General features: G+C 38.2%; 1 protein-coding gene across 1 annotated transcript in view; it reads right to left on the reverse strand.

Annotated features, from left to right (window-relative positions):
- Nucleotides 1–222: 222 nt before the first annotated feature.
- Nucleotides 223–15,985, reverse strand: part of CEP162 (centrosomal protein 162) — a 46,534-nt gene continuing 30,771 nt past the window's right edge. Inside the window, 7 exon segments of the mRNA XM_040551713.1 lie at nucleotides 223–5,651; nucleotides 7,662–7,796; nucleotides 8,695–8,793; nucleotides 11,525–11,666; nucleotides 12,462–13,132; nucleotides 14,038–14,262; nucleotides 15,432–15,536. Of these exon segments, the coding sequence (XP_040407647.1) occupies nucleotides 5,433–5,651; nucleotides 7,662–7,796; nucleotides 8,695–8,793; nucleotides 11,525–11,666; nucleotides 12,462–13,132; nucleotides 14,038–14,262; nucleotides 15,432–15,536 (1,596 nt within the window). The 3' untranslated portion in view covers nucleotides 223–5,432.

The following is a 15,985-nucleotide window of genomic DNA, read 5'->3' on the forward strand; positions in this document are numbered from 1 at the left end:
AGAAACCGCATTTTTTTGACCAGATAGCTAGTGAAGGGCTAGGAGGCTTTGAGGGGGCCAGCTCCAGAAGCATAGCTGAGCTGTATTTGCTCCGTCTGTCTGTACTCAGTTGGGATGGTATTGCAACCGCAGCTATTTCCCAGGTAAGGGATTGTTAAGAAAACAAATAGGTGTAATTTCAATCTTTGTTTCTTTTTTAGAGAAGAAATAAGGTTAGCCTTAGCCATTTTTTCTGTCAGCTTTCTTGAGGAGATGGTTAGCTAGAGGCTCAGTGGTTTTAGAGCAAGCACATGGAGGGCAGAAGAACCAGGTTTGCTGGATTTGGAGTAACAGTGCTTTGCAGGAAGCTCTTAATGTGTATCAAACCAGGGGGCTCAAGATCCCAGCTGAACTGGGTTCTTTATTCTTTTGAAAGTAATCTACTTTGTATACAACATGGTTTTGTCCAAGTGAAAATGTAGCAGTGGCCTGTTGATACACTCTTCTGAGATGCAAGTTCTGATGAATTCATTCTTTCAAATGACAGCTAGGGGAAAAAAGCAATGAATGGGTTGTGCATTTAAAGAATATAGGAAGTGGGGGGAACCTCTTTTTTTATCCATCTCCATTGCCTTTCAGTGGTTTGTAAACCACTGACACCTACACTTCCTGATTTCAAATGTAATTTCTTGCACTGTTTCTTTGCACGTTAAGTAGGGGTTAAAAGCATGGGCTATTTAAAACTGGCAGATTATCGTTGAAAATACTTCCCAATAAAAGCCTGAAGCGAAGTCTGTATTAAATGAGCACAGCTGCACAGATTGCAACAGAGGTCTCGTATCTTACAGTGCAGAAAAGGCCTCCTTTCACTGTAAGTACTTAACCATGAGTACAGAGGCTGTAGCTTTTGTGGGCTTCCATTTCTTTTTTTCTTCCCAGATTAGTTCCTGTCCCTTTCCTTAGCATTGGTACTGCGTGTGTCCCCAGAGCATCAGAGCACTGGAAGTGTCTCTGTGCTGTCAAAAAATCTATTGACAAAAATCTATATAGCTGTCTCATACAGCTGTTCTTAAATAAGTGTTCTCCAATGAAGTCAGAAAGTTTGCAGAGTATAGTTCTTTCAATCCCAAATGTTTTAAAATGCAGCTTTGGAATAGACCAAAACTTTCATTGTAGCCTGTATATGTGTAAACGTGCCTTGCCAAAATCACCTTAGCTAGGGCAATCAACTGTCTTTCTCTGCAGAAAAACCCTAAGTGGTTCCAGAGTGTAACTCCTCTTTGCTCAACTGTTCAAGTTGAGTGGAAAAGGGCTGTGCTCTGAATGTGGTAGCTGCTTCCTGCTGAGGGAGCTCAGGCATCTCACCTGTCGAATGGGTAGGCTTTTGTCTGAGCTCAAGCTCGAATGTGATAGAACAGTGGTCTTGCTAGCAAGCTCTGCTGCTTCTAAATGTGGCTTTTATAACCTTTTTCTGGACGAGTGAGCTGCTTGCAGTGAAGTTTGATCTTTTCTTCCCCCCTTTGCCAATCTTGAAAACAAATTGCTGCTTAAGTGGGGAAAACCTGTGCAAAAGAAATTATCCATCTGTTTTGCTATTGGGAAATGAAGCTTATTTTGAAAGCTGGGTATCAGTCATGCAGGCTGGGCTCTAGAAAAAGAAAAGATTGCTATTCACTGTGGTCTAAGCTTTTCTTCCCCCACCTTAAATCTTCAAGCCTTTTTTTTTTAGTAGCATAATTGTTGCTTTTGGGGAGAAGGGAAAAGTGTTCATGTGTATGGAAGATGGTGACACTTAATGCCTTGATGAAAGGCATTTAATAAAATGACCGAGGGTTGATACCAACTGGACATGCTACACATTTGAATTGCATTCTTAGTGTCTTTTTGAAGCATGTGTTAATCCTGTAAGAGTAATTAAACATTCAGATCCTGCTTCTGTTCTACTTCTTCATCGTATCTCCTTTCTGTTTTTACAATGTCCTTCAAGCTCCTTTTTACAGGTTAACAACCTCTGCACAGCTCTGATGTGACTTGAGAAGCACTGTGGCAACCATGCAGTCTGGTTCAGGCTTGTGCTCTGCTTGTGCATTAGAACAGTCAAAAGCAAATACAAACTTTCTGTGGTCTTCAAAAGCAATTATTTTAAATCTGTTCTTATTTTCTTTTTCCTTCTTAAGAACTAATAGACATGATGAATTGTCTCATGAGAAAAGGGACTGGTATAATAATCAGCTTTGTATGGTATGTTTTTTTTTTAAGAAAAGCACATTCTTCCCCAGAAAGCCAGCATCAGGCAAAGTAAATGAAAAGTGTTTTGACCAGGGTAATTGTTCAAAAGGAATACTTGGAACTTAATGGTGTTCCCATCTTCATGTCTGAAAATGGAATTATTGAAAGCTTTCTAACTGCTTGGGCTGTCCATTTTATAGCCTATTCTCAAAATTTACTGTAAGTACAGCACCTGTGGTAGATTTAACTTCACGGGGAAAACTGTGTATGTTTGTTTGCTTAAGTATGCATTGTATTGTGTAACAACTCTTACTAGGGCAAGTTATGTATTCCAGTTTTCAAAGGTGAATATTTATGTTTTTGTGTATAAACAAGTTTGATTTTTTTAAAGGTACCTAACTAAAAGTGAAATCAGGAGACATCTGCTGATAGAGAAAAAAAAGGGAAAGGTAAAACCATGAATTTTGTCTACTGAAACCTAATGATGTACTGTCTATGAGGCTAAAAGGCAAAGTAAGTGATGTGAATGTTATTCTATTTAACATTTATACATCTGAGCTGCAACTCCTAAATTCTTTAATACTGACATTGTCATTCTGTGAGGAAAAGAACCCCATACAACCCTTCACAAGCCCATGGCAAAGGAGGTATTAAATTGTGCTCTTCTTCCACTCAATCCTGTCCTTCTGGCAATGAAAGATGATAAAGCCAGGTCACCTGGAGCCATGGTGATCTCACCTGAAGTCATGCTATAGCCTCAGGTACTCACAGGCAAGGACAGCACAGAGTCTTTCACCATGCATTATTCCAGCAAGAGTTGGAGGCCTGTGCTTTCTTGATTTTTTTTTTTTTGGACAATAGGAATATAGTTAACAGTATGTAAAGCTAAACATTACGATTCATGCTTAACAGATAACTGTTCAAAGAGTCCAGGCATAATTAGAGTAAAGCAAAATTTGAATATTTAGTGGTAATAGGAATCTGGTTTTCATTATTTTTCCAGAATAGGTTTAAGATGAGAGAGGGCCAGAGTTGAAAATGTATTATGTACTATCAAATAAAGTCTTTATCCATGACAATAACCTATTTAATTTGTTACATGAGTAATTTTGGTGTGTTTCAGAGAACTTGAAAGAGAACAGTGCTTGTGTGTCTGCCACCTCTGCTATGACTCTTCTGCACATGCTGTTCTCCTTTAATCAAAGCAGCTGTCTTATCTATAATCTAGGTCACTGAGTCACTAAAGCCAGCTGCCTGCTTGATTTCCTCATGGTAAATGCCTTACAAATTAAAAAACAAGCTTCAGTGAATGCACAACTACATAAACACCTATGAGAACATAGTATAAATCATATTCTGTCTTAGAGTAAAAGTAAAAATTGAAAGAGAACTTACTGTTTGAACTGAATTTCACATTATAAGAGAGACACCAGCATTTGCTGAGAATTGAATATAAGAATTCTAAAAGGTACATGAATGAACTGCACAAACATTTGACAACCTGGAGATTATAGTTTTGAGAAATTACTGGAAGCAACAGTTTGGAAGGATGAGTTTCCAGCAACTAGAAATGTTTCCCTAGACCTACCTCTCCTAATCCCCTGCCTTAGCCATACCTACCTCCAGTACTCTGCCTCTTTGGGAACTCAAGAATTGCTATTATTTGAAAATCTCACTTCAGTTCACACTTTATTTGCTGAACATGTAACACTATTAAAGGCTGAGTTAAAATTATTTCACTTTACCTATTTGCAAAACGGTCCCAAATCAAGGAAATGCAGCATATTTATATATACACCTGATATTTTATATATAAGTAGTGCTGTATTTACACATCTTATGAATATAGACCAATACTTCATTATTTGGGGGAAAAACTCATACTGAAAAAAGCTTAATATACTAACTCCGGTTGTTTTATATTCATCCTTGACTTTTTTTAAATATATATGTGCACACATTTTACATTTGTGTGCACTCAATCTTGCACTGTTGTGACTTGTAAATAGCTGCCTGTGCCTATACGGTGCAAGTGGTACGATTTTGCGCTTTATGCGTTGTCACATGCTTGTATAAGCCAAAATGCATGCTTACCACTGGTCCCTAATGAAGTGTGACATATAAATACATACACACACAGCTCTGAACAATTTCACTTTTGATTTGAAGCTTAGCTTCATAAGGTAAAATCAATGACACAAAATACAGTGTAGAATGAACACAATTACAGGAGAGGACCTCAGGTGTACATTCTAGCTTTTAGCTTGTCTTTGCTCTAAATAAGTATCATCGATTGAGCTAGAACCTCAGAGTATGTCCTATGTAATTCTTAAGGAGTTTCAGTACTCACATTATCAAACTAGTACTTTACTGATTTTATTGTTCAAAACCCCATTCTTCCAGCCACTAAATATCTACCTTCAATTTTCTTTACTATATTTTCATTTTCTTCTACTTTTTCTACCCTCTTATCATCAAGATAAAGAGTTGTTTTGTTGTTTTTTCAGACTATAACTGTAACAGCTGTTCTTTTCCTCCCTTCCCAGTTTCCTGCTGGAGCATGGCAGCCCGTGTTACACACCAGTGATGCAGCAGGAAGGCCTCCTACATTAGCCCCTATTTTACAGGCAGTAAGTACACTTAGGAGTGTGCACACCAGCAGGATAGAAGGTGTGGTGGTATCTCTAACATTCAGCTTCTTACCTGCTGTGTTGTCTACCACTTCAGCAGAATGGCAATGGAAAATGACTGCTCTGCTGCAATGCTCCAAGCATTTAAAAACTTGAAAGGGATCTTAAAGAAACTGGAAAGTTATAGAAGTTAGAGGGGGAGAAGCCAAATGGTGGAAGAAAATTCCATGCCCTACTGCATGAAAACTATTGGTAACATTATACACTAAAAATACAGGCATTAAGAATATTCAGGAATGTTCTATAGCATCTGAAAAGGTCACATGGAATTTTTCAACAGAATAACCTCAAAGTTCCTCATATTATAAAAAAATAATGCATGAACTTTATTACTAACAAAATATGACATACGCTTTGACTGCAGTGTAGCTTAATTCATGAGAGCTTAATTCAAAGCTCTCCCTTTGAAGCAGCAAGATTTCAGATAAGATCAATGTAATTCAATGCACAAGCATTACATCACTGATTTCCCATAACATTTCCTATATATAACTGAACATTGTAAGTTGATTACACAAGCAGAATTTTATCTGATCATGTCTTCCAACAGTTATCTGTTACGCTGAATCCGCTGGAATTAGGTGCTGGAATAACAACGCCTTGTTTCTGTAGTTCTCGTAAAACATCTAAAATTGAATCCAATTCCACTCGAAATGTCTCCAGTTCTTGATTCTTCCGTTGTGCAAGTCTTCTCCACTTCTCAGCTTCATGGGTTTGCCTTGCTTCAGTAATACGTTGTGTTAGTTGTGTTGCCTGCAAATTACAAGCGAGTCAGCATTGTGATTTTCTAGTCAAATATTCAGTCACCACTGCTCCTTTGCAAAAATATACCATTTCATTTTATTTGATGCTCAGTCTCAAAGCCCAGTGCTGATGTTAAGTGGGAACAAGTTGTTCCAAGCGTTACAAAAAATTGTTCTCATGGCAATATAATGCCTTTAGATATTTGCACTGATGACAGAAGGGTAGAAGCCATCACTGACTAATGAGCCTCAGGAGAATTTGACTTAGCCTCTCCAAAGCAGCAATTAAAAGTTTGAATACATTAGACAAAATTGATCACATAACATAGAGCCCTTTGTAATCAAAATGAGCTTTTTTGAATTGCCATTTAAATGTGTTAATTATAGAACACTGCAGCAGAAACAAACAAAATCTGAATTACATATTCTGTGCTACTGCTGTGCTTTTAAAAGCCACCAGTTGTATGAATTATCAGAAAATATCAGTGACTGAAGTCTGAAGCTGTTGCAGATACAAGGTTGAATTAATTTTCACATGAATCCATGGCATGATCCTATTGAATTACCCAACACAAAGTGTCACAGGAAATCAGAAACTACCCACCACTATTAAACTCTAATAGGTTCTTAAATCTCTATCACTTAAAGGCCATTTGTAGTTTGATACTAAGGACAACCTGTTACTGCCTTGTTCAGCAATTAGTTTTTCCATACATCGTTCAGTTCAGGTTTGTTATCATTTGTTCTGAGGACTGTTTGGTTCCCCCACTGCATGTGGTGAAGGGTACAAAACTAGAGCAAATAAAACCTAAAGCTTCATGCATAGCAAGGCTAATAACAGCAGAAAAGATGAAATTACCTAGTAGTCGTTGTATTACATAGTATCATTTCTGTGTTTTTTTTTTTAAAATAATACATTAAAAAAAGTAAATATGGATCGTAAGGATTTCAGAAGAGATGGATCACAGACTAGACAGCAGGTGGTATTTTACAGAAATGGTAGGAAGTTATCACAGTATACAAAAGCAAATGAATAGTGTAAAAAAGTAACTGCCTTACAGTTGCTTTAGTAGGACAGAATGCAAACAAAAAGTCATCAGTGGTCGTGAAGTGTGTTCTTAATCTACAGGCTTGTTTTATGCACAGTTCTTTTTTGGAATTAAATTAAAGATCTGTTGTAGAAATGTGTGACAAAAAAAGTTTTCTACCATGAACAATTCCGTACGTAACTGGGAATTCCTTGAGATCTGGTTCAAAACTGTAGAACAAACTCCACAAGCTATGAACTGCTACAGGTTTGATTGTCTTCTAGTCCAACTGTCCTTTGACTTCATGTAATTAAGTAAAACCAAAGTTAAAACAATAATGAAAGACACTCAAACATTGAAATGATGGAAGTGTTGAGAAATTTACATGGACTAGAAAACAGTCTCCAGATGATAGCAGCTCCCCAGATAGAGAGATCAGGTTGGAGGCTATGACATAAAATTGAAAAACAAAACAACAAAAAGCATAACTGTTTTGCCCATTCAGGTGATACAAGTGTCAGACACAAGGAGCTGTGTCAAAGATCTAACTGTCAAACAAACATTAGACAATTACCCAGAATTTTTAGTGCGTAAATGATAAAGGGTTTTTTGTTGTTGTTGTTTAGGGCTGTAAATGTAATGGACAGCTGCAGGATGTTTCTCTACTTTTATATTCAGCTTTCCTGAAGGGGACTTCTAGGACTAGAATGTAAAATTAAGAGTTTAGTTGAGGAATATATCACAGCTTAATAAACTAAATTACAAACTCTTGTCACATTTTCAATGGCCAGCTTTCATGGTGTAATTGAAGCAAGGAATTTCTGACTAGCACCACATTAATTGCATCAGCAGACCAAACCATGGTTCTATCAAAAAATATTTGCCCCCATCTCCAATATGGGGTATATGAGCCCGTGCACGTACCATAAAGTTACAGTTATTAAACAGTGAATTGCCCCTGAGCAGTAAATGCGGAATATGCTGTGGTGTACCTTTTGAAGTTCTTGCTCTCTTTCTGCACGTCTGGTCTCTATATGCTTGATTTTCTTTTCCAGACACAAGAAATGCTTCATTTCGGGACTCTGGCTCTCCTTTGCCTCTCTCAGTTCTTCCAACAATTTTGCCACCTAAAATTTCAGATAATTGATGAAGATTTTATACAGTACTTAACACTGTGATAACAACAGATGCCTTTCAAAGTGTATTTTTGTTGTTTAATGACTCTATTCAAAAGCTGTAGAAGGTAAGACTTAAAAGAGAAATATCTCCTTTATTTGAAAGCTTAAACAGGGGCTCAGGAACTTTATCTTTCATTTGTATGAAGTGGCCTAAAGATAAGAAAGTCTAGTCCTTTTTTGATAAATCCAATCCTGTTTGTAATGAGTCATGAAATGATTATTCACAGTCAATTTTTATACTTCTAAACATACTAAAAAAATTAATAGATAATATGATTAAAACTTTCTCACACTCTCTTCTCCTCATACACAGTGGATAAAGATCAAATATAAAATGCATCAGTGAAACTCATTTCTAAGGAATAAATTAAGAAAAAAACCATGCTGCTAACACACATGATCAAGCCCCTTTGGTCTAATAACCGGCAGGTCAAATCAGCTCAGCTGATGACTTGCAATTGATTTTCCAAAGCCTCCAGAAATTTAGGTATGTTTTCTTATAAAGCTCTATTGCTTTATTCTCATTCTTTTCCTATTTCAACTTGGTATTTTTTCTTTTAACATACTAAGGTTTTTTGTTCACTTTCTTAATGTGTATGAGCAAACTAAAGTGAAAGCTTTATACAGCCTTTTATCATAACCCTTAGGTCCCCTTATCCAATATCTGAGCACTAACCCTCTTCAAAAAATAAATAAATTGCATTCTCAGATATAATTGGTGTAGGAGATACTGATAAAGATACTGTTTCTAAGGCTTATTTTACTATATATTACTTGAGGTATTTCATTACAAGGATGAAAAAGAAAACAATTTTGTAATGTACCCTGAATCCAAATTTAAATATACCTCTTTTTGTAGGAGTTCCTCTCGCATTTGTGAAACTAGAAGGGCTTCCTGATGTCTCTGGTGTTCGCTGATTTGTTCTTGGAGATGTTTTATTAATATCTACAAAAAAAAAAAAAAAGATTAAGTATTGTTATCACTAACAAATTCTCATGACAACATATGAAAACCTATACAGGAAAAATACACCAGAAATATAATCAGTGTTGTAGTACTGCAGTTACAAGCAATGCATATATTAAAAACTACTACTGACTCTAAAATTACCTGAATTGTTACACAGCACACATGTACATATATAGTATGCAAAAACAAGTTTCATTCTTCAATTTACTTCCCTCACTTAAAAAAAATATTGAGAGAATCTGAATCCATTAGTGCTTCCTACCTTCATACTGTAGGCATTTTCTCCCCAGATTTCATTGCACAAATATAATTGGAGACCTAGATCCTCTTGGACAACACTCACCCCAATATCTGCTTCACAGCATAAGTGAGCCAGAAGGTGCCTGGAGAGCATCAGTGACAACTTCTTGACCCAGGTGAGAGAGGACCTAATTAGAAGAGAAGATCCTCTGCTGGGCATCAAACTCGCAAACAAGGAAGGACTCACTGGGGATGTGAAGGTCAAATACAACCTTGGCCGCAAGGGCCATCAGATAGTGGAATTCAGGATCCACTAGGGAATGGCAAAAAGCAAGGTAACAATCCTGGACTTCACAAGAGGAGGCTTTGGCCTCTGAGGGGATGTGTTCGGATGAGTCTAAAGGATTGGGCCCTGGAGGGAAGGGGGGCCCAAGAAAGCTGGTTGATAGTTAAGGATCCTCCCCCAAGCTTGAGGACAGTCCATCCCAACAAGCAGCAAGTCAAACACCAGCAGGTCTGCATGGACAAACAAGTAGCTCCTTGCCTAACTCAAGGCAAAAAGGAAGCATACAGGAGGTGGAAGCAGGGACTGGTAACTTTGGAGGAATATGGAAGCATTATCCAAGTATGCAGAGATGTGAATAAGGAAGCCTAAGCCCACCTGGAATTGAAACTGGTGAGACTAACAAAGGCAAAGAGCTTCGGTAAGTATGTAAGTGGCAAACAGAAGGCTAGGGAATACGTGGTCCTGCTGCTGAGTGGGTCAGGCACCCTAGTGATACAGAACAGGGAAAGGCTGAGGTACTGAGTGACTTCCTTGCCTTTGTCTTTCCTAGCTAGACTAGCCTTCGGGAATGCAAGGCTCCAGAGACCGGGGGCAAGTCTGGAGCAAGGAAGATGTACACTTGGTGGAAGAGCATCAGGTTAGAGAATAATTACGCAAACTGGACATACAGAAACCCATGCACCCTGATGGGGTGCTACCGTGAGTGCCGAGTGCAAACGTCACTCCTTCCTTCAAAAGGACAAGACGGAAGACCCAGGGAACTACAGGCCGGTTGGCCTCACAACTTGATCTCTGGGGAGGTGATGGAGCAACTTATCCTGTAAACCATTTGCAAGCACATGAAAAACAAGAAAGTGATTGCTAGTAGTGAGCATGGACTCAAAAATGGGAAGCCATGCTTGACCAAACCAATAATGCTCTATGATGAAACAACTAGCTTGAGGGGAGAACTGTGGATATTGTCTACCTTGACTTCAGTATGGTTTTCAACAGTCTCCTATAAGACCGTCATAGAAAAGCTGATGAAGTAAGGGCTGGATGAGCAGACAGCGAGGTAGATTGAAAACTGACTGAATGGCTAAGCCCAGAGGGCAGTAATTAGTGGAATGAAGCCTAGTTGGAGACCGGTAACTAAGGTGTACCCCTGGGATAAATAGCGGGTCCAGTCCTGCTCAACATCTTCATCAATGACCTGGACTGTGGAGCAGAGTGTATTGTCCACCGGTTTTCTGATGGGATATAGAACTGGGAGTGGCTGATGGCTATGCTGTCATTGAGTGACCTGGACAGGCTGGAGAAATGGGCCAAGAGCACCCTCCATGAAGGGACTTATGCAGTCCTGTCTACAGGAGAGGAACAACCCCAAGCACCAGTACATGTTGGGGGCCGGTCAGCTGGAAAGCAGCTTTGCAAAAAATGACCTGGGGGTCCTGGTGGACACCAAATTAAATAAAATACTAATGGTGTCCTGGAGGGCATTAGAAGGAGTGTTGCCAACAGGTCAATGGAGGTGATCCTTTCCCCTCTGCTCAGCAGTGGTAAAGCCACACCTGGAATGCTGTATCCAGCTGTGGGCTCCCCAGTGCAAGAGACCTGGACAGACTGGAGAGAGTCCTGCAAAGGGCAACTAAAGATGATGAAGGGACTGCAGCATCTCTGTAATAAGGAAAGGCTGCGAGCTGGGACTGTTCAGCCTAGAGAAGAGGAGGCTCAGGGCATCTTATCAATGTATATAAACACCTGAAGGGAAGGTGTGCAGAAGAGAGAGCCAGGCTCTGGCACAGCAGTGCACAGTGGCAGGACAAGAAGCAGTGGCCACAACCTCAAAGACAGGAGGTTCCCTTTAAGTGTCAAGAAAGGCTTCTTTAGTGTGCAGGTGACTGAGCACTGGCACAGGATGCTCAGAGAGGTGGTGGAATCTCCATCCTTGGAGATCTTCAAAAGTCACCTGGACATGGCCCTGGGCAACCTGCCCTGGGTGTCCCTGCTTGAGCAGGTGGTTGGACCAGATGACTTCCAGAAATCCCTTCCAGCCTCACCCATTGCGATTCTGTGAATACAGTGGCACAGGCCCATTTCTGAAACAATACATCCTACTTAAAACGAAAATAAAAGTTACAGATACCTGTTGAAGTTGTTTCTAGATTGCTACGTGTAATGAATGTATCTACTGTATCTTACCTCTTGTGTTGAAATTCTGCTGTTAAGTTCAGCTACTTTGGAAGCAGAATGCTCCTTTGCATACTGGCAAAGGATGTTCTCTACTTCTCTCTGATGGGAAGCTTTCAGAGATGCAATGTATTCTGCTGTGTCTTCCTGTATCCTGGACAGGAGAAGAACAAAACATGTAGTAAAGCAGCTAGACAGTTCTTCAAAAATGCAGTGAATTTTCTCATTTGAACACAAAATACAAAAAAAATGTTAAAGGTAGCACATCTTAGATATTTCATAATACTTTGCAAGAGGCACCGCCACCAGTACTTCCACCACTTTGGAGAGATGAGAGGGTGGGAAACCTACAATGTTGGCTATGTGTTTCATTTAACTAGAGGCAGCTAGAATACTGGAAACTCAGCCAATCACCTTTTTAGGCTCCTCTTATAAAAATCAAGGGAGAGAAAATAGATGCTATTAAATCACAATTTAGCTGTGCTATTTCAGGTATTTATTTTAGAATAAAATGGGTTGCTACCTAAACGTGCTTATTACCTCTACCTTGCGTATGAAGGGGGCTAAGGGAAACTATGTGAAGTGTAAAGTTTCTACTGTTGGTCAAGTGACTCCCACTGAAAGCATGCCTCAGTTTGAAGCAAAGTACCAAAATATGTACCAAACATTAATACTATGCAACACAAAACATTTATGATACAATGATTTATACTGAGATCTTTTTTACTCAGAACCATGACAAATTGTAGTACTGAAAAAGGATTGAGATAGGTTTTCCTGCAGGGATAATTGTGTCTGTACACTGCTACGAAAAATCAAACAGCAAAAATGAAATTTACAGAGAATGATGGTCAAGTATAACCTGGCTTCACACGCGGCTGACGTGTCATTTTGATCCTGCATCACCCATCATTAACAAGGTTTTTAAAGGAACATGTTGAGCATTTACCTTCGTATATTATTTTCAGAATAAGCCAGCGTTGCTTGAGACTTCACCCTCTGCTGGTTCATTTCTAGAGACAATTTTTCTAGCTCCTCTTTCAACTGTGCATTTTCTTGCAGAACTTCCGAGATATTAGGATCAGAAAAGGTATGAGGTTGGTATATTCTGTCATCATGAAAAATGCCCAGAAAGGGTTCACTGTTGCTGGAATTCCTTTTATCTGTTGCTAAGGTATTCTTTTTCAAGATCTCTTGAGAGTTTTCCTTATTATCAGTTTTATTTCTCGAATTATTATCAGACAACATCATCATCCTTTCTTTTTGAAGTTTCTCTACAGTCTTTGTAAGGTCTCTTATTTCTTTATTTTTTGTGACCAGTTCTTGGTTTAGTTTTAACAGTCTGTCTTTTATGTTACCTTCTTTCATTTGAGAGTCTGTTAATTTTAAGTCTTTGTTATCCTTTTTACTTCCGAGTTTTAATTGGGAATTTTGACTCTTGAGGTTTTCAATTTCTGTCTCGAGGTTTTTAACGGTGATCTGATGGGTCTTCTTCAGATTCTGAAGCTCCTCTTCAAGTTTGGTAGAATTGGCTTTATCAACATTCGGTTTTGGCAATTCACTCATGAATTTGTAGGCAAGCAGCTGCTCAAGCTCTGCAAGTCTTTGCTCATACTGTATCTGGAGTAGGGGTGGGAGAAGGGGGGGGGGGCGGGGGAAGTAGTTTCTTTAACTGTACATTTATGAATAGCTCTTTCTATTACTCTTTAAAGTTCTTGCGTGTCTGACGCAAGATTTTTAAGACGGTACACATCAGTGTTACTAACAACACTACTCAAACAGTTCAGAAATTAGTGAAAAAATGTGAAGCAAAGCTAAGTCTGATGCAGAACAGAATTGCTCAAAACATTTACTAGAAATTCATCTACTCACAGTGAATAGAGTTGCTATTGGAAAGAAAATTAAATGGACAAGAAACCATTTTTCATGTAATTTTGTTCTGTTCAGATGTAAACAACCTGGACAAACAAATTAATATCATAATATATCAAGAAAATTTTATTTTTGTTAAAATCTACCATTGTTTGCCATGCTTGCAAACGTAATTTTTAAGATGTGAAGTACAATTTTCCTGCTAATTAAGAACCTGTGAAGCTTACCTTTCTGTGAAGTAAAATGGCAATTTTCGATGTTTCCTAACACAAATCTTAAAGAATTGCTATCATATAGATTTTGGACAGAATGTTTAGTGTTCCCTGCAGAAGGAAACCACAACCTGCTGTGCGTGCAGCAAGGAAGTAGGTAAGCAGCAGCTCTGACCCACAGGATGATATCCACATAGTTGTAAGAACTAAGTTATTATGCCCCAGAAACTTGTCCTCTCAGTTTTGACAGTACCCTAACAATTTTAAATGCTCTTTACATTTTAGATGCCCAAATTGCTGAAGTTCTAGCAATAAATTCTTTTAATATTTTTTTCACTGCGTTCTTGGCCTTCAGTTTTCACCACTGGTCTGTGGCAGACCCCAATAGCCTTATGACTGTTACTTGTGGAGCAGACTACTCAACAAGCGTCCATCTTTTACCTTTATTTTTTGAAACTGTTGTTCCATGGCACGGAGACTTTTTTTAGCTTCATCATCTTTACCCTCAAGTTCTGTTTCTAACTTTTTTATTCTTCTCTCCAAAAAATCAATTGTGTTTGTTTTAGCTGAAAGATCATTAGTTTTCTCAGCAGCAGCAGCAGCGAACATCAAAGCAGGCAAAGAATTTGGATACCTTCTTTTTAGAATGCCTTCCATTTCTCTGATCTACCAAAAGAAAATTAAGTCAGAAGTCAAAAAGAAGAAAGTTCTAGTGAAAAATGAACTGAAATAAGTGACAGAACATTGACAAACATGATCCATTTAAGCTGGGATAAGGACGAGAAGATGTGTTTTGAGAATTTTTGTTATTTTTTTTGCATTGTTATGAGCCTTGCTTGTCTGTAAACATCTTGAGGTGACTGACTTCTTATACAACATGACAGATTCAAACAGAATAGCTCTGGTCGTCAGATGGTCTTACGTCAAATAGACCTTTATTTATTTTCTTAGCACTTAAATTGTATAAGGCTCTTAATGCCGTTAAAATAGTTGCTTTTCGTTTGGACTTCACATTCACAATTTCACGTTCAACTCTACTTTTCCAACTGCTACAGAGAGATTTCATAACAGCATTGAAATTCTCCGTAACAGATTAAATGTCATTTTTTATTTCATTGCAAACTCCAAAATAAACTAAAACCTTGTGTGCAAGACTAATAAAAAGGTATTTTATATATTTATTTTATTTTATATATTTATTATATTTTTTAAATCTATGGTAAGACGCTTTCTGCATTCTTTGCATTAGAATACTGCAGAGGCTCTTTCCTATTTTTCCTGCATCCCTGCTTCTCCCCCAGCACAGCAAATTGAATGATTTTGGAGTGAAATGCTAACCAGCTGCCGCCTCCAAAAACTAAGGAAGGTGCAGTTCTTCCTGACTTTTTCCTCAGTAGAAATATGGATTTTAAGTTCTCTATTTTCCCAGTTTTCATGGCTTTTGTAGGAACTCAATGGAATTTCAATGTCTTCTCTTGAAACAACTTGGTTAAAATATTAAGGATTTACTAAATTCAGAGGGAGTCTCAGAAGAGAAACAGGAAGCTTGCATGTGCTTTTGCCCTCTTGCTCTTTTCCAAGAAAATCTGAACAGTAATTTAACATTAAAGGATTTTAAATGGGTTGTCAGTAAATGGCTTATTAGAACACAGTAGCAGGAGAGCCCTTTGTAACTAAATAATTGCAGCTTTTTGCGTTGAGTGTTCTACAGTATAAAAATTACTTTGTCACAGGGCTTCATTCAGTGCTTTATCCTTACGAAAGGGCTAGTAAGCCTTGTAAGTGACCTTATCTAAAATAAAGGTTAAGTGAAACACAGTTATATTATGGCATACTTGTCGCTCAAGGTCCTGAATTCTTTTAGCATCTGCTGCTCTGTCTTTCAAACGTTTCTTCTGTTGCACACACTGGTCTCCAGCTTCAGCTCTGAGCTTCTCGACCTATCCAATTTATGAGAAAAACTGAAATATACATTCAGAGAAGTTTTCCTGTATTACAAAAGTAAGCATTTCAAATAAAAACAATCATAGAAATATTCTACAATTTAAGAACTGGTAATAGTTATTTCTACACTAATCGTTTCTTTATGTTTTTAAACTAAGTTACAGCTTCTTGAAGACAATTAAGATCCATGGGGCTAAAACTGAAACTAGGCACAGAAATCTAGAAGAAAACTTTCACTCGGGAACCATTCTTGACTGCAAACCAGTAAACTTGTTTCCTTTCCTCCCATTCTCCCAGTATGCAGGCTTGGTTAATATGAAATAATATAACGTACTACATTATAGTACATGAATTCAGGGTCAGTTTTTCTTAGCCAAGAAATTTGCAAGTCTTAAGTCACGTTACTTTTGTTTCCAGGAGTATCATTAGTGTGTCAAACACAAGC

Source organism: Cygnus olor, chromosome 3 (genome assembly GCF_009769625.2).
Source record: "Cygnus olor isolate bCygOlo1 chromosome 3, bCygOlo1.pri.v2, whole genome shotgun sequence".
Classification (NCBI taxonomy): Eukaryota; Metazoa; Chordata; class Aves; order Anseriformes; family Anatidae; genus Cygnus; species Cygnus olor.